Here is a 21,847-nt window from a genome sequence, read left to right as displayed (position 1 = left end):
GAAGACGTGGGGTGACCTCGGCCACGAGCCGTCCACACACCTACTCATCCAATACCTACACGTGATGGGGGACGGTTCACACCTTGTACATTGGCTTGCACAAGCCTTGCACGGCCACACGCAATTTTCTTCTCGGAGATTGAGGGACAAATGGATGGCCGACCGTGGCACAGACTGGACAGACAAGCAGTGGAATGCTATTTTAGCAGGCGCCAGGGTCGTCCCCCGCAATGCACGGTTCAAGATTATACAGTATTACATCATCCACCGTGCATATCTATCTCCGGACAAACTGAACCGTTACTTCGGACTCACTTCCTCGGCGTGTCCCAGATGCGGTCTCCGAGACTCGGACTTCCTGCATGCACTCTGGAGCTGCACACATCTTACCTCGTACTGGTCAGCGGTCGCGGACATGCTGACGGCGGCCACGGGCGACACTCTTCCCAAGACCTGGGAGGTGTGCCTATTGGGACTCTACAAGAGGACCAAACAGACCAAGCTGCAGGCGCGCTTTTGGGATTTAGGCCTTATTACGGCCAAGCGTCTTATCACACGACGCTGGAAGAGTGCTGACCCACCGCGACCTGCGGATTGGCGCCGCTCTTTTGCCGCCTGGGCCTGTGCGGAGAGTGTATCACTTCACAGGGAGGAAACCGCTGGACTCCGGAAATACCCGATCGCCCAGGACTGGGACGTTGCTCTGATTGCGTATCACCACGCATGCACACAAGCCGAAATAGAGTGCTGTCCCGTCGCGACATAGGGGGGGCTCCCTTGACTGCTGTCCGCACCTAACACGAGCTCCGCCGGCCCTCTCCTTCTCCCCCCCTCTCCCCCCTGCCTTCCCCCCCCCTTTCCTCCCCCCCCCACCTCCCCCGTGTCTTTCCCCCCCGCTCCACGCGACCCCCCCCTCCCCTTCCCCCCCCGGTGACCGAGACCATGTGTGACGGAGACGTCCCCTGCCGCATTTGCCCTCCTGCCGACTGTGACACCCGGCCCCCCCCCCCTTGCCCCGCGGCTGCGACGACGCTGTCTCCTCACATGTCCCCGCCCCTGCATGACCCATATCGGATGCACCACACACAGTTAGGATCCTGGATACACTACCACACACACGAATACTAGTCCAACAGTTTTTTGGGTATGTTTTTCCCTCCCCCCTGTACTAGACTTCCCAGTTCATTTTTTGGTTGACACGGAGGCCGATAATACAGTACCCCTAATTATGCCCGACCACACTTCCTCATCTGTATCTCGCATGGAGCTGCTTAGATACGTCCGGGACTAGGAAGCGGGCGCCCAACAATTCATGAGCCACGAGAAGATATGCTGTTGCCTATATTTTCTGCTACATCGTACAGGGAACTCAATTTCATGTACTGACTGTTGACTTTTCTTTTTGAACGCTCTGGACCCTATCTGCAGTGCTGCTAACTGCGGGCACTACATCATGAGTCACTCCCTGGCACGGTCACTTATGTACCAATGCATTTCTACCAGCGACTGTTTATTTTCACTCATGTATAACTGCTGTGTAAACATGTGCAAACTGCTAGGTACTGTTGTGGCGATAATCAGTTGTTATGACACTGTATGTACGCTTACTGGCTTATCTGTGAATTTAAATAAAGTTTGGGACCATTGGTCTTAAAAAAAAAAAAAAAAAATAGTATCATATTAATTTAAACAAAACTGCTCATGAAATAATAGTAAGCACTTGAGATCATTGTGAGAGACATTACCTACTGTAGGTGATTTTTTTCAATCCACAGTCACTGTAAATGGAAGGATTAAAAGATCTGGCAACCAATGGGAGTGTGTTTTGTTAACTAAATGAAAGAACTGATCAAATCAGACCTCTGGTGGAGACTAGCATTGAAAAAGGCGAATTCTCACCTATATATATATCTCTTTCTTTTAGAAGCCTCGACTTCTTCTCTGAATATGCTCGTGATTTGCAAAAAGTTTATTATATTTTTCTCGGCTTACATGAACTTCATGGTCAGCTGGATACCTTTCAAAGCTTTCTGATTATCCATGGTGTAGTTAACAGTATTGAATATCTGTGCAGTACTATTTCATATCACAATCTTGTGTTAGTATCTCTGAATTGGGGGTGTGAACTCCCTTGCATTCCAATTTGGCATTTAAAGGTAGAGGCCCTAGATTTTATTGTTTTTAAAAATAATATTGGTGAGGCTATAAATGCTTACTTTAATGAAAATGCTGGAACAGTTTCATCCCCTTTGATTTAATGGGATGCATTTAAGACACGATCAGGGGTCGATGCAGTGCAGAAGTGTTTAGGGTGCGTAGAACTTTGAATGGTGAGGTGGAAACTCAGGAAAAGGTACCTGGTAGCCTTGCACAGCATATGCAAGGTAATCCTGCTCTTAAAAATCCCTTGCTTGAGGCGAAGGAATTACTGGTGGCCTAACATGAAAAAATACGTTGTTTTGATTATAAGGAATATTTGATCCGTGCTCATGCTGAGCATGATAAAGCAGGATGCCTTTTGAAATGGTTTAAAAATCAGAAATTATGGGAATCTTTGATTCTGAAGCTTGACTCTGCTGCAGGTGAAGCATTATGTAATCAAGCTGTTATTATTGCTCGTTGTTGTGATAATACCCTTTGCTACATGCTTCAGCGCCTAGAGCACCACCTCAGGATTTTGAGTATTTATTATCAATAGGCCAACAGCGGGTGCTCTTGCCTGAGGATGCAGATGATGTGGTGGAGGGAGGAGGATATAACTATACAAGAAATTAGAACTGGCATAAAAAATCATGGTGCATGGTAAGGTTCCTGGAACAGATGGCTCACCTGTAGAGTTCTTTGCTGCATCTAAAAATTAATTGGCTCCTTGATTGGTGGGAATGTATTCTACATCTTGGAAGACAGCACCTGTCTATGTCTATTTGTGAGGTGCTGGTCATTCTTCTTTGGAAACCTGTTTGCCCTTCAATGGGTGTTAGATCTTGTAGACCATTGTATGTGTTCCATTTAGATTACAAAATTCTAAGCCATACTCTGGTGAGCAAATTCCTACCAAATATGCCCTTTTTAATTCAGACTGATCAAGCAGGCTTTATTCCAGGGTGTAATACGGCATATATTATTCAAGGCTCATCTCTCTCCTGAATGATGATCTTGTGGATAAAGAGAGGGCAGCTGTTGCAGCAATAGGTAATGAGAAGGCCTTTGACAGTTTAAGTTAGTGCTCTCATATACTGTAAAGGCTCGGATGAGGTTGAGGGCAAGATTTATTTGATGGATCAAACTTCTCTATACAGGGGCTAAGGTGAGGATGCATACTGGCAGAGTAGACTAAAGAGGGGTGTCCAAAGCCCCCCTTATTACTTGCTATCACAATGGAGCCTCTGGCCAGTTGTGCCCACACCAGGAATTGTTATCATGGGATGGAAGTCTGTGGGGAAACCCATTTTGCAGCATTATATGCTGAGAATATGCTGCTCTTTCTCTGTGATGTTGAAATGGATTTTCCCAGTTGTATAGACTTATTAGGCTGCTTTGGTAAAGTATATGGGACACATATTATTTCGCAAAAATCTCTCTTGTTTTCACTTTGCAGACATGCTGCATGACCCGTAGATTTATATGGGCTCAATTGAAGCCCTACCTCCATTAAATATTTAGGTGTAAAAATATATCATGAGCAGCAACATTTTATTAGATGGGTATATTGGAGAAGCTGTTTGAGCATTTAGAACTAGTATTTATTTTTGGAAGAGCTTACTATTATCTGTGGTTAGCTGAATAGCGGTAGCCAAGATGGTGGCACTACCATGATTGCTCTATTTCCTTAGCACTCTGCCATTGCCAGTGGGGAGGTGTGGCTCACTGGTTAGAGGCGGCAGACCCGGAAGCAGAGAACGGCTCAGGACCAGGGTTCAATTCACGACGCGGCAGGGTTGTGGACCAGGGTCAGCGGACTCGACAATTCTCGCCTCAGTGCCTACTCTAACCAGGGATCACACTTGGCAACTCTGGGAATTAAGCTTGCCTCATCTCTACAACGGCCCCCCACAGACGCCGGGGATGCCTGGTTTCACCTTGGAGATACCCAGAAGGGACCATCTCACAGGGAAAGCCAGGACGGGTTCCCCAGCGGTCTTCAGCGCCGGGACGCTCACGGGCAGCTGTGCGCTTTACAAGTCCAACACAATTACAATTACATTGGAGATGCCTCACCAATTGTTTAGGAAACTCAAATGGCTGGCAAACTTGCCTGCAGCAAAAGCAGGTCCAGGTACCCTATTCATGCCATTACATTGTTGAAAATAGTGGCTCAGGAAGGAGTGTTAGGAGGTCTACCTTTGGGGTTAACAGTGTTGAGGATTTATATTGGGATGGAGTTTAGTTTAGGTTTGAAGAACTGACTGAAGAATTTGATATACCTAGTAGACAATATTTAGTTCACATGGCATTAGCTGCAATAATAAGGAATTATTGGACAAATGGAGATGCTGAACCTCCCACGTATCAGATTTGTCAAATGCTTTGTACAACTACAGGGTGTGTAAGAGCTGTCATGTATCTATGTCATGTGATTAATGCAAATAATGTTGCTCCTCTTGCCGAATTGAAAATAAAGTGGGAGAGAGAGCTCTAAATAAATGATGAGGAATGGGATAGGATTGTAGCAGATATACCAGATGTCCCTGGAATTGCTAGGCTCAAAATAATTTCTTTCTATATCCTGTATAGAGCTTATCGGATACCTGCCAGGATTAACAGGTTCTATGTGACCATTGCTGTAAAATGCCCTCAATGTCGGGAGTTGTGGCTGGAAACGATCCACGTGGTATGGTCCTGTCCCTCATTAGCAGGGTTCTGGAAGGAAGTAATAGGAGATAATAATGGAATAACATTATGGGATATCCCTTGTACAGCTTTTTTCTGCCTCCCATGGGGATACCCTCGCCCCAAATGTAAGAAAAGTACTACTAGATTTACTGACCTAGGTTTGATTCTGGCAAAACAAGAATTGACTATGCACTGGAAATCGGTAAATGGTCCTCAAATAACTAGATGGTGTAAGGAAATGATTAAATGGGCAAGTTTGGAGAGTGCTATGTAGTTCAGTGAGATAAAGAGAGGATGAGAAAAGTTGAAAAGGTTAAAGCATGGGAACACCTGGTGGATAGGTTGTTGGCCCTGGAAGCAGATACAGATTCTTTGAATGGCTCCCTGAGTACTTGTTGGTGAAGGAAGGGAAATCTAGTGTAATTTATAATTAGTGGATGATAATGGGTACTACTGTGATAAACTTGTTTGTGTGGAATATTTTAGCACTTTATTTATGACTGTTTTACTTGATTTTGGGTAACTGTGGGGGGGGCATAGTTTTATTGTAGTAGTTTAATGGATTACAGTAGTTGAAATAGGTTTGAATGCTTGTGGATGCATGCCATTTGAGATATATTGATTATCACTTTTAATCTAGTAATTATAATTATCTGTGTATTCTCCTTTTTAATCTATTTATCAAAACTATCTGTGTACATCTCCTTTTTAAAGCAAACGATTGCATATGTAGTGCACATCATAAATGAGCCATATTATATGCCTGCCACTATCACTCTAAGGTCTATTTAATATATTTTTAACTAATAAAACATATATAGAACAAAACCATGTTTATAATATTATTTTCTTTTCGAAAACCATCAGTAGGATGATTTGAATACTGTTTTCTGATTTGCTACTTAACCGTTTCATGGGTAATTTGACATGCCTAGCTGTTTAACCCACATAGGTAGCGTTAAATTTTACCATTGTATGCAATATGGTAAGAAGCACGATTATTTTTGTAATCCTCGGATGAATTGATCACAAAGTTTTAAGGCACTCATAATTCCAGCACTAACTGAAATTTGTTTTTTATTATGGGTTAATGTTACTGTTTATCTTTACAATATGCAGATTGAGTAAACATTGATTGTGGGGAACTGCTGACATATATATTTGTTCATATTGTATTGTTCTGACTTGACTTTGCTTTATATGGGACATGCAACCGTTTAAGATGGTGTTGATGTGAATCCTTGGTCCTTTAAGTGTGTTGATTACACTTTGGGCATGATTACGAGTTTGGCTGACGTGTTGCTCCATTACAAACATGACAGATATACAGTCCGCAGTATTACGAGTTCCATTATATCCTATAGAACTCGTAATTCAGTGGTTGGGATATCCATCATGTTTGTGATATATTACCCCATCCGCGAAACTCGTAATCAGGCCCTTTGTTTATTTAAATGTCTGTTCCTCATTTAAAAGTCTTACTCGTGACCAAGAGAACATCGGTTCCCGAAACTCGTTGAGTGCATGTCTGTCTATTGATTAAAGAAAAAAACGCACTGCAAGTATTACCTGAAGTACTCATGTTTTCTCTGATATCTTCAGAGTGTTTTGGAGTGTATGTATATAAATAAATATACATATATACTCACACAGCATATCACTTACCCACACAGCTACTCACACACCCACTTATACACACATACAGCCACTCACACACCCATACGCACAAGGATGCATACAGTCACACAGCCACTCACATAATGTATATAAAATATAATATCACTCAGTAGTAGTCCACCTAGTATACTAATTTAACTTGTGTAGTAGGCTAGTATATATCTTTAACACCCATAAGCTCCTAAAACACTCACACTCACTTGATGATGTCATTTATTTATTTATTTATTTAATATATTTGTAGAGCGCAAAACCTGTCACCCAAAGGGCATCCTGGCGCTTTGATCAAGGAACCGTGCACTTTAACCGCTCAGGCCATTTATGGGAATAAGTAAGTTTTTAATGCTTTCCTAAACGGAAAATAGTCCTTGTGTCAGTGATGTCATGTGGGATGTCATCCATGATGTCACTGACCATCTCATGAGTGATATAATATGTGAGGTCATAAGCAGTGCATTGCAGGGGTGTAAGTTATAGTTAGCACAGGTAACTATAACTGCTGAATTTCACTGGTTTTGTACTAGTGAAATGTAAGCCTAACTACAATGTCCCTCTAACCTTTGTGTTTTTCAGTGAATTTCTAAGGTTTTTTAATTCTATTTATTATATATAACGAACCTGTAACCTTTGGTTTTTTAAGTAAATTTGTAAGGGTTTTCAGATTCTATTTCTTAACTATAACATCCCTTTAACCTATGGTTTTTTAAGTGAATTTCTATTGTTTTTTTAACTAGTAATCATGTTTCAGCTTAGAGGATTAAAGTGGTCGGTCTCCGACCAGCTCTCAGGAATCCTGTTGTGTCAGACATGCTAGAGGTAAGTGGAGGGTTTCTGAGCCTCTGTTGGAGAAAGGAGGTATGGTCTCCGAAGACCTCTCAGCACTTCTGCTGTGTGGGACCTACTGGAGGTAACAGGAGGGCTTGTTGGCCCCAAGGTCACTCTAAAGTCAAAGGCAGCTTATCCCCCAGTTATTGGTGCACATCACTAGTTTAGTGCAGACCACTATATAACCACATACTGTGTTTATTTTTTAGTTCTATTTTTGATCTAACCCTTGTAGTATCCACTCACCAAGTCTCTGAATGGTAAGTCAGCAAGTGAGGCTGCAGATTTGAAGTTTGACATTGAAATGTTAAGTAGTTACAAAGTGGGGCAACTCAAGCAATTCTGCAAGAGCTTTGGATGTCCCATGAAGAGCAACTCTAGGAAAGAGGTGCTACAGAAGGCCTTAAGGACTTGGTGGGAGGCCAGACAAGCTGAGGAGGGAAGTGATGAAGAGGTGGATGGGGGTGCGCCAGATGGTTGTTTCAGATCCCAGGATGTGCCTTTTGGGAAAGCAACCTCTAGGGCTTGCAGCAATCATTTTTCCAGGAATATATCTCAAGTAGAAATAGAGGAGAACAAAAGGGCCAGAGAGCATGAGTTAGAAGTCCTGAGGCTCAAGATAAATGAAATGGAAATGGAAATCCAGAACAAGGCAGAGGAGAGCCAGAGTGCTCGCGCCTTGGAAGAAAAGAAGGTGTTTTTTCACAAGAATTGGGCATGAGAGAGCTGGACCTCAAGGCCAAACAGGCAGAATCCAGTACAAGTGGTGGCATCGCACAGCCAGTGCAAGGGGGTAAGGTTTACATTCCCAAGGACCTAGTACAGAATTTCCAGAAGGGAGGGATATTTATTGGGGAGACAGTTGTGATGACTCTTATCTCATTAGGAGACAGAGAGATGGTCCAGTAAACCTGCCTGCCGGACATCACTAAAAAGTACCTGCAGTGGGAGACCATCAATGGGAGGAGGGTAGAGACTCTGAGGGACACAGGAGCCAGTGTGACATCTGTCAGGTGTCAATGGGTGTCTGAAGAGCAGGTCATCCCCAATGTGTTTCACCCTGTAGTTGCTGCAGACAACTCTGAGCACCTGTGAAAGGTGGTGCAGGTTCCCTTTGAGTGGGGAGTCCAGGTTCCTTGAAAGTCATTGTAAGTCTGTCCACGCCTTTTGAATGTCTGCTTGGCAGTTACCTGGAGGGGTCACCTTGGAAGGAGTTAGAGTGCCAGGCTCATTTAAAAATGTTGGGACTGCCTGAGTGGGCCTGTGTGACCACTCCGTCAATGGCAGTCAGAGGACCTGGAGCCTGAAAGAGTGGCCCAGGTACCTGCCAAAATGAGGAAGGGCAGGGGAATGGGAAACCAGACCCACAATTTCCACGGTCCCGGAGGAGGCAGAACCTTAGGGGGGAGCCCTGGAACCTACAGGGGAGCAAGTGGCCGAACTGGGTGACCTGTCTGAGCTGACTTAATCGCAGCAGGAAGGAGGTCCCTCCAGGAAGGAGATCTGCAAAGCACAGATGGAATGCCCTACTCTTGTTGGTTTGTGGCAGCAGGCTGAAGACTAGGCAGCAGGTAGTCCATACGGATCACATTTGATTTGCTGGGCGAATGGTCTCCTTTACAGTGAGCCTAAGGTTGCCGAGCCCAGTGCAGCCGAGGTGCTGGTGGTATCTGTGTGCTACAGGACCTTCCGAATGGGTATGGCTCATGACGTGCCTTCGGCAAGACATTTGGGGTGCGACAAAACCTGTCACAGGCTTGTCATCCACTTTTACTGGCCCAAATGCAGAGGCACGTTGGCACACATTGTAGGTCAGGCAAGTGGCAAGACAGGAGGGAAGTGTAAGGCTCCCCTCCAACCCTTTCCTGTGGTGAGCACCTTATTTGAGCAGGTGGGTATCGACTTTGTGGGACAACTGGAACCCAAGAAAGCCTTAGTCAACACGTTTATCTTGGTCTTGGTGGACCATGCCACCAGGTACCCGGAAGCTGTCCCGCTCAGGACAATCATGGCCCTTTGTTGTGAGCCGTGCATTTTACCCACATGGGGTTCCCCAGAAAGGTGGTCTCCGACCATAATGCAAACTTCATTTCTAGGAATATGAAGTTACTGTGGAAGGAGTGTGGTGTAATGTACACATTGACCACTCCGTACCATCCCCAAAGCTATGGGTTCATTGAGAGATTCAACTGAACCCAGAAAGGCATAATAAAGGGTCTTGCAGAACACATGAGATGTAAGTGGGACATCTTTCTACTATGCCTGTTGTTTGCCTACAGGGAGAAATCACAGAATTCCTTAGGGTTCAGTCCCTTTGCATTGCTGTATGGGCACCCTGTGAGAGGACCTCTGAGTCTGGTGAAGGAGGGCTGGGAGAAAACACATGATAATACCCCCTAATATGTGTTCAACTACATGCTGGCCTTCATAAACCAGACTCAACGCTTCAGAAAACTCGCTCAGTGAACGTGGAAGCCAGCCTGGAGGAAATGAAACAATGTTACTATCAGAATTGCACTATGGTTTAGTTTCAGCCTGGCCAAAAAGTCTGGGTGATGGCATCAGTGGAGCCTAGTGCGCTCCAAGACAAGTGAATTGGCCCATTTGAGGTGGTGGAGTGAAAAAGTGATGTAATCTACCTGCTTAACTTGCAGACTACCAGGAACCCTTTGAGGGTCCCACACATGAACAGCCTCAAACCTCACTTTGAGAGGTCTGAAGTGACAATGCTCCTGGCTATAGATGATGGAATGGAAGATGAAAGTGTTATGTTATGTTATGTTATGTTATAAGCTGTTTTGTAACGCGCTCAATTACTACCGGAGTATCCTGGCGCGGTATACCGCTGGGGAACCCGTCCTGGCTTTCCCTGTGGGATGGTCCCTACTGGGAGTCCCCAAGGTGAAGCCAGGCATCCCCGGTGTTGGTGGGGCCATTGTGGAGATTAGGCAAGCTAATGCCCAGAGTTGCCGAGTGGTACCCCTGGTTAGAGTAGGCACCGAGGCGAGAATTATCGAGTCCGCTGACCCTGGTCCACGACCCTGCCGCGTCGGGAATTGAACCCTGGTCCCGGGCCGACTCCTGCTTACGGGTCTGCCGCCTCTAACCAGTGAGCCACACCACTCCACTGTGAGCCTCTTCCTGACCTCCTGTCAGTCAAGGAACATGATGGGTCAGTGGAGGGAGTGAACATCTCTCCCACCTTGACCCCAGAGCAGCAGAGGGACTTTTGCCTGGTGCTGGGACAGTTTGCCTCCCTGTTCTCCCTGACTCGAGGAATCACCAATTGGTGTATCCATGATGTGGACACTGGGGACAGTATACCTGTGAAACATAAGATTTACAGAGTAACTAACAAAGTCAGGGCCAGCATCAAGGAAAAAGTTTCCAAAATCCTGGCTTTAGTGTTGATAGAGCCGTCAAAGCAGCCCCTGGGCTAGCCCAGTGGTCTTGGTTCCAAAAGCTGCTGCACCCGGTGCCACTCCGAAACTCCGGTTCTGCATGGACTACCGTGGGTCCATTGCCATAACCAGGACTGATGCTCACCCCATCCCCAGAGCTGATGAGCTCACTGATCAACTGGGAGCTGCCCGGAACTTTAGTACACTGGATCTAACATCTGGGTCCTTGCAGATTTCCTTGACTGATGGGGCAAGAGAGGGTCTGCGTGTTCAATGCCAGAAGGGCACTACCAGTTCTGTGTCATGTCCTTTGGGTTGAAGAATGCCCTTGCCACATTCCAAAGACTGGTCAACCAGGTACTGCCCGGGCTGGAGAAATTCAGAACTACCTACCTGGATGACATTGCTGTGTTCAGCTCCAGCTGGGAGGAACACTTGTAACATCTCTTTGAAGTGTTGAAGTCTCTGCAGAAGGCAGGCCTCACTATCAAGGCCAGTAAGTGCCAGATAGGGCAGGGATCTGTGGTGTACTTAGGGCAACAGATAGGAAGCGGCCAAGTGGCGCCCCTACAACTTAAGGTCAATACTGTTCTGGCTTGGGAGCCCCAAAAGAACAAGACACAGGGGAGAGCCTTTTTAAGACTCATCAGACACTACAGATGGATTGTCAAGGGATATGGCACCATTGTTGACCTCTTGACTGTGCTGACTTCAAAGAAGTGGCCAAGCAAAGTGATCTAGACTGATGCCTGTCAGACAGCTTTTGATGCCCTGAAATCTGCTATGTGCATGGCAACCATGCTCAAGACACGCAACTTCTCCCAAGAATTTGTTGTGCAGACAGATGTTTCAGAGCATGGTGGGGAAGCAATATTCTCACAATTGAACGACACGGGTTTGAACCAACCCGTACCTTTCATTAGTAGGAGGTTACTTTCCAGGGAAAAGAGGTGGAGTGCAATTGAGAGAAAATCTTTTGCTGTGGTCTGGGCACTGAAGAAGCTAAGACCTTACTTGTTTGGGACTCACTTACGGGTTCAGAAGGTTGATGCAAATGAGGAGTGAGAATCCAAAACTGTTAAGGTGGTCCATCTTCCTACAGTGAATTAACTTTACGGTAGAACACCGCCCTGGTACAGAAAGCGCCAATAGTGATGGTCTGTCCAGATTCTTCCGCTTTAGTGATGAGAACTTCCAAGAAGGTGGATAGTTCTCCCCATCTTTCAGATGGAGAGGACACGTGTTAGACTTGGCATCGTTGGCGTGGTTTCCCAAAACTTTTTGCCTTTTCCTCTTGTATTTTTGATGCTGTGCTGAATTTCATTTTTGCTAGCTTAGATGCTTTGGGCACTTTGCCACTACTAATCAGTGTCAAAGTGCAAGTGCTCCATGTGCAAATTGTTGTTACAATTGGTTCTCTATGCATGGCATATTTGATTTACTAGTAAGCCCCCTAGTAAAGTGCACAGAAGTGTACCAGGGTCTGAAAATCAAATGGTACTAGTGGGCCTGCACCACTGATTGTGCCATCCACATGAGTAGCTCTGAAAATGTAACTCAGACCTGCCACTGCAGTATCTGTGCACAGTTGTTAACTGCCATGTCGACTTGGCCAGTGCCACCACTTGCCAGGCCCTAACCATCGCTTTTCGTACTTGTAAGGCACCCCTATGGTAGGCCCAAGGTACCACCCATGGGCGGGTTGTAGTGTAGGACATATGGTGGTGTGCACAACATGTCCTGATAGTGAAATACTGCCAAATTCGTTTTTCACTATTGAAAGTCTATCTTGCCCGTAGGATAGAATGGAGAAGGCTTTCTACCATCTTACAAACATGAATTCCCACTGGGACAAGATGGAGAAATAAAGATTAGGCTTTCTGAACTCAGAATGTAATAACAAATCTGTGGGGAAGCCCCCAGGAACACTACCGCTCATAAAGAGATGCCTGTGGTAAAAACCCCATGGGTGCCTTACCGTTATGACCAAGAAGAAGACTACGACAACCAAGTAGGGACTCTGACAATAACCATGGACTTTTCTTTCAATATGCAGCCTGAAGCGAGTAAACTGGAAGCGATCCAACCCTGGAGGGCCGAGACGGATATCCAAGACAGCCAATCAGAAACAACCAATGAGAAACCGGATTGGCAGATAAAGGAGGAAGGAGGACTGCCCAGATCATCAGCTGCTGGAAGCCGAAGAATGCGGGAAGACAGAGGAAATGCTGGTGAATTGGGGGAAGACGCGGAGGCATACCCGGAGGACATCACGGAGACCCGACCTGAAGACGGAGGAGATGGAGACCCAGAGCATACCGAAGAGTGGTCCGAAGATTGGTGGATCCCAGAGGAGGCGTACAAGCTGCCTCAACTCAGGGGAGTTAAGGCAGAGAGCGGTATGTAACCGGGACAGAGGGAGTACAAAAAGGGGGGGCGGAGGGGACAGAAAGTGGGTAGAACTGGGCCCTTTTCACTGCTGCCGTAGAAATCTGTAACCCTACCCAGCACATCCTATCTCTCCACATCAGAGCACGCTGTATTCCTACACTAATATTTTTTTTTTTACCTGGCTGAGACAGTGATCAGCTACGCTTCCGTTCCTTTCCTGGGTTGTGCTTCTTTTCTTTTGGAGTGCTCTCTCTCCCTACATCGTTTAAACCCTCACGTGGTGTGGTGGAAGTTGTTGGGATCAACTAGGACCTGTGTACTGACTGCCGCCTTTGTTTTCTTTCCCGAGAGTACGTTGGAACTTTGGGACCCAACCAGACCCCACCAAACTGAAGGAAATTCCACGGAGTCACAGTGCTACAACCCCAACTGGATTTTGCCACAACTACATTACGTTCCTGATAATTCCTTTCTGTGCCAAACCAACAGACCCTTTTGGTTTCATTTATTCTCCACCCTGCTTTTTTTTTTTTTGGTATACATCTTTAATAAACCTCACAGTATAGATCCTATACGGCCCCCTCACTTCTGTTTCGGACCCTCCCTACGACAACGTCTTTTAATAAAGATGTTTTTTAAATTGTGTGTTTGAAAATGTCACTTTTAGAAAGTAAGCAAAAATCTGAGTTGCACTCGAGGCTTACAAACGTAATACTACATAAAACGTCATCCTCAAATAAACTCTCTAATGTGTGCAACCTGTGGGGAGGATTTTCCCAGCCACCCAATTCAAAATGAAAATGGTAACTAGAACGCACGCTCTAGACACAGAATGCACTACAAAACTCCGCCCCTGTAGCCATACTGCACCATGAAGGCCAAAACTGGTTTGGACTGGGCTCAGAAACCCTTGCACAAAGAGAACAAAGACAATTTTGGGTATAAGTATTAGACCGAAAACCCCTGATCTTTACACTGTTTCTGGAATCAAGAGGAACCTTTGCCAAGGAGAAGAGCTGGAGAAACTGGAGGAGGCGTACCGCCCCTTTGCTTTGCGCTATTTGGGGTTGGCTTGTAGTGGCTGCTTCTGCCAAGGAAAGGACAAAGACTTTGCCGTGTGCTGTGTCCCCCTGCCTGAAGGAGATCTCCAAGGGCTTGAGTAGAGCTTGCCCCCAATCTTGAAGTCTCAGGGACACAAAGACTTTACCGCCAGCTCCCCTGAACTTCCTTGCTGGGAGTTCTAACCTGCCAAGAGGTGACTGTGTTGGGCCTCTGGAGGCTGTCCTTGCTGTAGAGAGCTGGAAAAGCAATACAACTACAAGAAAATCCATCCTTCGCTCTTTTTGTGGCAGTTTTCCCGATGCAGCACCGTGGTGCGTGAAGAATCTCCAAGCATCACCGCACCACTGACGGAACCGATGCAGCTCCTGTCGCCCCTGCAAGAACTGACGCATTGAGGCATTGTGGCTGAAGAAAGCGCCGCAGCGCCGCTCGGGTCTCAGTAACTGACGAATCTCTTTGTTTTTCGATACTTCTCATTTCTGCGATTGTTTGGCCTTGTGAAATTTGTCACAACTACAGGTACTTTGAGAGTAATCATGCATCCATAGTTTTCTATGGGCCAAGTTGTTTGAAACCTTTTTTAAGTCACATTCTTTTTAAATGTATGTTGGATTTTTGGTGTTTTGGTCTTGTTGAGTTTATATGAAGCTACTTTATTTCTCTAAAATGGTGTGGTGTCAATTTGTGGTGTTATCAGTGTATTACTGTGTGTTTTGAGTACAAATACTTTACACATTGTCTTTGAGATAAGTTTGTCTACTCGTGCCAAGATACCCAGGGGGTGAGCAGGGGTTATCTAAAGTGTGTATCCCCCTTACCCTGAGTAGAAGCAAGGATCCCTATTTGGACAAAGGCACCTACCTCTGCCAACTTGATCCCCCCATTTCTAGAAGACCTTACAGCAATCCCATAGTGTGGGACTTACTGGAGGCAACAGGAGTACTTGTTGGCCACCAAGGACCCTATGCAGCCAAGGGTACTTCAACCCCCAACCAGCAGTGTTTCAGGAGGTGTGTTGGCAGATTTGCAGAAAAAGGGACGGGCCTCCGCGATTTGAAAGTTTGTAAATGTCTTTTTTCATTGGGGAAGGGGGGCCGCGCAGCCCCACTCTCAATCTGATTTCAGCTCCGGGAACCCCACCCCCCTCGGCCGGGCCCAGTGGGCACCCTGGGATGTAGCAAGAGCCGACCCAGGGGGTGGTGGTCACCAGGGACATCTTTAACTCCGGAAGGGGGCCAAGCAGCACCCCTTCTTTCTTTTGTTTTGGGCCTGCCCCAGGGAAGTGGCTGTCCCCAGGGAAAAGCATGGCCCGGAAGGGGGTAGAGCAGCCCTTCTCCCAATTATTTAAAAAGAAGACGGCCCCAGGAAGGTGGTGGTCCCTGGGGTGCAAGGGGCCCCTGATGCCCCCAATATATAATTGTTTTGGCCCCAGGCAGTATGTGGTCACCAGGGCCAAGTGGGGGTCTGAGACGATCTGTCCATAATAATACATTCGCTCCGGGAAAGTTGTGGTCCCTGGGGCACAGGGGTCCAAGAAGCCCCTCTGATTTAGCTTTGGCCAGGTGCCCCGGGGAGGTGGTGGACCCCGGGCAATATTAAGCCACAGGAGGGGGGCCCATGTGTCCCCATTCCTAATTATTCACATGCGCGCTGCGCGTTTTCCCACTGTGCGCTGAGAATCGTGGAATCCCGCGGTTCATGACGAGCTCAGCTCGTCATGAGCATACGAGAGGTGTACCTCATGACGAGCTGAGCTCGTCATCAGCGTGGAAGGTGTTATAGATACTTGGATCGCGCTGCAAATTCTTAAAGACAAAATTTTATTTTTGGACCTGCAGGTTCCTGTGAGACCCCCAAACTGCCGAAGGGGCCGGGCTTTTCTACCCTACCCCATTTTCTTTTTTTCTAATGTATATCCTGAGACTCTGACAGAAAGATCTTAGCATGAGATCGGAGGGGCCACTGATCCTCTCCCTCCCTAGATATACAATTGGAAATTTCTTTAAATAACTCCACAACTATAGTAATTTGCATGCCTTATATTCAACTGCAAGAAAAGATATTAGAGCCCAGGTTCTCAAGTTCCAAAGTTGGTAGCTTAGACAATAGATCACCCAGTAAATTGAGTTATCACTCCAATTCACGTATAGATTCCTGTAGGTACCTGCCATGCTTATTACTAAAGACTCATCTGTAGGTGGGCGCAATTAATGCACATGCAACGTAGGTTGGATCTTTAATAAGTAGTAGAAGAAAGGAAATCCCTTGGTGAATCTAAATACCACAAACAAATAGAAATTTTTGTACAAAAACTTTTTTTTTAAATTGAAAATAAAAGAAGAATTTTTAGAACTTATTGATTTGTTATTGAAATACACTTCTAATATATAGGCTAGAACACAGGCAATCATCTTTTCTATTTGTTTGTGGTATTTAGATTCACCAAGGGATTTCCTTTCTTCTACTATTTACTAGTACCCTATTCCCCTGGTGTGCATGGGGTCTCTCTCATTTTATTACGCGTGGATCTTTAATAAGTACATACAAAATAAAGAAGAGATAATTTTGGTATTGACATACACAACTTTAACAAGCATTGGCAAAGTAATTAATCTTACATTGCAGGAGTGACATGATAATCTTTGTAAGTGCCTGACAATCCATAATAATAGTACATAGAATGCAATTAAAATATTTCTTTCCGAACTTTCAAGCTGTTCACTGCATCATATGATGCAAAGTGCCCTGCTTCGTCACATGATTAACATGCTTCACCGCCATGTGATGATGCAACACATATTTCTTTATGTATTTTGAAACTCTAGGAAACATTATTTTCATTGTTTTCTATACTTTTAACATGGCCAGTCACCTTTATTTGCCATGCCTGTGCTGGCATATTTTAAAAGCCTCCACAATTAGCATGGACAATAACAGTTGCCACTAATGTGTGATGAACACCACTGGATAGTGCGACATAAAAAAATTCAGAGTATCAGCAAGGCAAACATCAGTCCCAAGGAAGCAGCGTGGGAGGGACAGACAGCTCAGGAAAACATCCATGTCATCAATAAGGCCACCATTCGGCAACTGGTGCGACACAGAGGAGCATCAGGCGTGAGGATGGAAGAGAGAAATGGGTAGTTCAGGGGTTTCAAATTAAAGTGTATGTGCATGCTTCATAAACCAACATATGTAAACTTATGGAGTGATAAACAAGGAGATTTTTTTATGTCGTTCCATGACATCAGCAGTGGAACCCTACACGCTACCCAATCAACAAGGGTAAACTAGCTATGCTCCAAGGAAGGACCAACACAGAATTGGGAGAAAAACACCAGTAGAAATCAGGGAACTGAGATTCGACAAGAAAGCCGCCAAATAATGAGCACGGGCTGACTGTATGTGGTATATTTGTCTGGAGTTATATTGGAAGAGTGGAATTGTTTTCTTACCTTACAGAGCTAGAACCAAGATCAAGGTCTTGTGCAGTCACAGCTCCTATGATGGTACCAATAGGAGTATCTTCATAAACCTCCATACTGTACACAGGTTTGCTGAACACTGGTGGCTCATCCACATCCAATACACTGATCTTCACAGTGGCTGTGTCTTTGAAGGGGCCCGCAGAATGGAACCGATGGTCTAAGTGTACATTGGAGGCTTCTACCTTAAATGTGTATGCTTTTTTTGTTTCAAAGTCTAATGCCTGTGGTAAAGACAAAAAGAATTTTAAAAAATCAAACTTTTACTAAGTAAATCATTTTAATTATTCAGGAACTTGTTTGTTTTATTCATACAAAATTATTTTGATTGACTTTCAATGAACAACTAAACAATGCCAATATAAAGATATTGAGTAAAGCAGGCACTAATTAGGAGTGAATAAAGTGCATTCTAAAGAAAATTAACCAATTGGACATGTGTATCTCAGTGGTGAGGTGTGTTTGAATAAGTGAGTTTCTAAATTTGAAAAGGTAATGACAGAGAGGCACAGATTCAAGCCTGGTTCAAAATGTTCTCTTTCTCAATTTAAAAAAAAAACATATTATATTAATTTCTCAATTTTCAACCCATCAATTACAGCTTATTCCAGTTATACACAATAATGCATTACATTGACATCACTGTACAGTGTACGTGCATCATCTTCTACAGGAAGCGTATAGTATATGAACACAACTATCCCATCCCTCCCTCCCTCCCCCAAATTCTTCTGGCACCATCCACTCACAGCTATGTGGCAAGGTGTTCAACTAGCTACTCCCAATTGCACATAAACATTCAAAGTGTATGTATGCACCCTATGGGGCAAGGTCCACAGACAGTGTAACTCAATAATAGTGGAAACTGGAAACAGGGGCTAGGTAATAAAGCAGTTATTAATTCCGAGCCACCAGTACAGGTGGCGGGCCCAGGGCCTTGAATGCTTCCAGAACACTGTCCAAGTCTAGAGAGAAAATGTTTGTGTGCAATCCCCGGCCTTTCTCCCGGCGGATAGCAGCGCTCTCTGCTCTGCCCCATCTCACTACTTCCCCATGCCAGCCATAAAGCTGTGGGGGTGTGGCCGATTTCCACCGCATTGTAATGGATCGCTTAGTGAGGGGTAGAGTTAAGTCTATAAAAGCGCAGTTGCACTTACTGCGCCTTAGGGCATCGTCTCACTCCCAAGAGACATACTGCAGGCGTGCCTGGGACGGGGATCAAAACCGTGGCTGCAAGCAAAGATAATACCTCTGACCAGTGAGGCGTAAGCATGGGGCACTGCCATAGCATGTGAAGCAAGTCAGCGCTCTCTAATTTACATCTAGGGCAGCCGTGTTGCGTGGTCGAGAAAATTTCTTACAGTCGGTGAAGGGTGAGATATGCCCTGTGTAAAACCATATATTGGATGAATTTGAATTTGGCGCTCCGTGGGATTCTCCTAGAGTATGCCAAGGCCCTGCACCAGCCCCGTCTGTCAGGTCTGTCCCTAGGTCTAAGGACAATTTATTGCGTAAGTCCGTTAGTGGGATTCTAGTGTGGGTAGTAATGCCTTTGTAGAGCAACTTGGTGAGATGCCGACCATCTCCCATCAGGTAGGTTTCTTTACATATTGCATGAGTGCGTCAGGTAGTAAGTATACTGCATCCGTGACTCCCTTACGCGGACAAAATTACCGTGGTCCATGATTTTGCCATCGTCAAATAGGTCACCCACTGTGGCCACACCACCCTCCGCCTAAGGGAGCAGTCACCATTTAGTGAGGAGGCCAGTAGGGGTAGTGATCCCAAGAAGTGGTGTGGTGTAAGAATAAGGAAGGCAGCTATGCGTGAAATGTGTGGCTTTTTTCAATAGATGAGTGCCGTGCACAAGAGCAGCGGGGCATCGGCCAGGATCTTAGCCTGCGGTAGGAGCAGGGTATGAAGCCACCCTCTGTCTATATCAGCAGGGGGATAATCTATTTTATGTAAGTTGCCCGCTACCAGCCAATACGAGAGCCAGTAATTGGCTCATGTAACAGTTTGCCCGGAAATCTGGGGCACCTAGTCCACCCTTATTAGTGTCCAACTGCAGCTTGGTCAGCCCTACTCTGTGGTGGCCATTACCCCAAATCAAAGTGGAAAGTGTAGTATTCAGGGAGTTAAGCAGCGGGGTCGGGATTTGTGCTGGCTTATTACATTTCGATTTTGTGTTGTACTACAGTTTTCTTACTGCAATCTATTTTGACTATTTTGGTGTGTTGTGCCCTAATATGCTTGAATTGTGATGATGTTTTGCTTTTTGTAGTTGCTGTATTGTATTGTGTTGTGTTGTTTACTGTAGATGTGCCAACAAAGGTTGTTACATTTCCAGCCAAAAGCTGAAAATATCCTTAAATGTCTCACAACTGACAATAACTGTGGGCTGTATCACATAAACTGAGAAATGGTGTTGGCCACAGTTTTGGGCTGACTAGTATTTTCAGTGGTTAGAAAGTAGATAGTAGCATTTGATAACAATTCTGAAATAAACAACTAAATATAAGACAAAAGATACAGATAGCAACATCACACCTGGAAATCTATGATTTTTTTAGATTTCTAGTTGTTATCCTGAATGACAAGGACTATCCCCATGGCGAAAAAACAAAGGGATATTATCAAAGCACATTTATTTTTAAGTCTTTGCTACCATTTTGTCTTAACAGAATGAAATGTGAGCTGTATAATCCACTTTCCCACCAAAAAACATTTACTCCTGTCAGCTGAATACAGAAGTTCTGTCCTTGGGTGGGTAACAATCTACAAGTGGCAGAGGAGTACACAGAAATGTATGTGGCTGTTGCTGTTCAATTACTTCTTCCTCATAGCCAGCCTTGACAATGCAGGCATCCTTGAGTTTACAAATGTGGACAGTCCACACAAAGAGCAGAGTATATGCATTTGTAAGTGTGATTTGCAAAAGGAAATATATGCAGATCTTGAACCAGTGACATACAATCTCTAAATTTCTACTCAGAAATCATTGTTTGGAGCCATAGATGCAAATTATTGTGTTACCTTGCACCAAACGTATCAAAAGAAATTAGGTATTTGCTGGACAAGAACACTACTCTCATAACAAAACAAAACTATGATAAAAGTCCTATTTTAAATTGAGATGTGTTCTTTATGCATGGAAATTGCATGCACTCCTCATCTAAACTGAGATGTACAGGGTCAAATTCACAAAGAAAGATAAATGCAGGAACAAATTGCACCATGATCAAATTGTGTCTGCAGCAGGTACAAAATAACGATATTGTGATATTTCATAAAAAAAATTATTTGCACCTAAAGACAATATATCTGGTGCAAAAGTGCATTTACTCATATGTTTATTGTCCAGATCTGGTGAGTTTTGTTACAAGCTATGGTTAAATACCTTGATTAGGAGATAATTGGCTATCCAGGGGAGAGGCTATCTGCTGAAGAGAGCTCTGCAGCTATGCAGGAATGCCCAGTCAGGGAAGAGGGGTTGTAAATCATGAGGCTTCAAATGAGGAGAGGACAGGCCTACCTCCCCCAGTTCCCTGTGCCCCAGTCAGCTAGCAGGCTTAAGGAAGGAATTTGCAGATGTTATGGGGAGGAGAGCTATAGAAATGAGCCACAATGAGAGGTGGTTTAGTTAGCTCTTTCTGTTCTGCTGAGGTTTCAGCCCGATGGATTTTTGAGGAGTAGTGCTTTCTGGGACAAGAAGATGCCACACTTTGGAGAAACTGGTCCTGCATATAGATGGCACCCTGCATCCCATTGTTCACTGGTGCCACCCCTTGATGCCCAGAAGCTGAGATTAAACAAGTAAGAGGTGCTTAACCTCAAAGGAGGATTGTTTAGCGCCTTGACTACTTACCACCAGGTGTGCCTGCAGAGTGACATTGTTTAGACGCTCATGCCATTCTCCGCATAGTACTGGCTGAGTTCCCCCTCCCCTGCTAGCTCCCCCCCCTCCCGCTGCATACATGTCTGGTTGCATAGTTTGATCCTCACTACTGACAGGACACCATACATGCCTGTCCACTACCTGCCCCCTGACCAACACAAGTACATACACATACCCTGTTAGTTACCGCCTAGTCTCTAGTTCCTGAATTTTCAGGTTGTTCTCTACATTTGTTAGTTTTGCAATAAAGATCTGGATATATGTTGCATTGCTGA

The 21,847-nt window shown here is 45.0% G+C and overlaps 1 protein-coding gene across 3 annotated transcripts in view; it reads right to left on the bottom strand.

The window, feature by feature from the left end:
- Positions 1–21,847, bottom strand: part of CDH12 (cadherin 12) — a 1,332,533-nt gene that overhangs the window by 84,187 nt on the left and 1,226,499 nt on the right. For all 3 annotated transcript variants that reach the window (XM_078687751.1, XM_078687752.1, XM_078687753.1), the window contains one exon: positions 17,645–17,898. In XM_078687751.1, the coding sequence (XP_078543877.1) occupies positions 17,645–17,898 (254 nt within the window). The remainder of the gene's footprint in view (positions 1–17,644; positions 17,899–21,847) is intronic.

The sequence above is a fragment of the Lissotriton helveticus genome, chromosome 4_1 (genome assembly GCF_964261635.1).
Source record: "Lissotriton helveticus chromosome 4_1, aLisHel1.1, whole genome shotgun sequence".
NCBI lineage: Eukaryota > Metazoa > Chordata > Amphibia > Caudata > Salamandridae > Lissotriton > Lissotriton helveticus.
The sequence above is the reverse complement of the archived record's forward strand: the minus strand, read 5'-3'. Positions and strand labels throughout refer to the sequence as shown.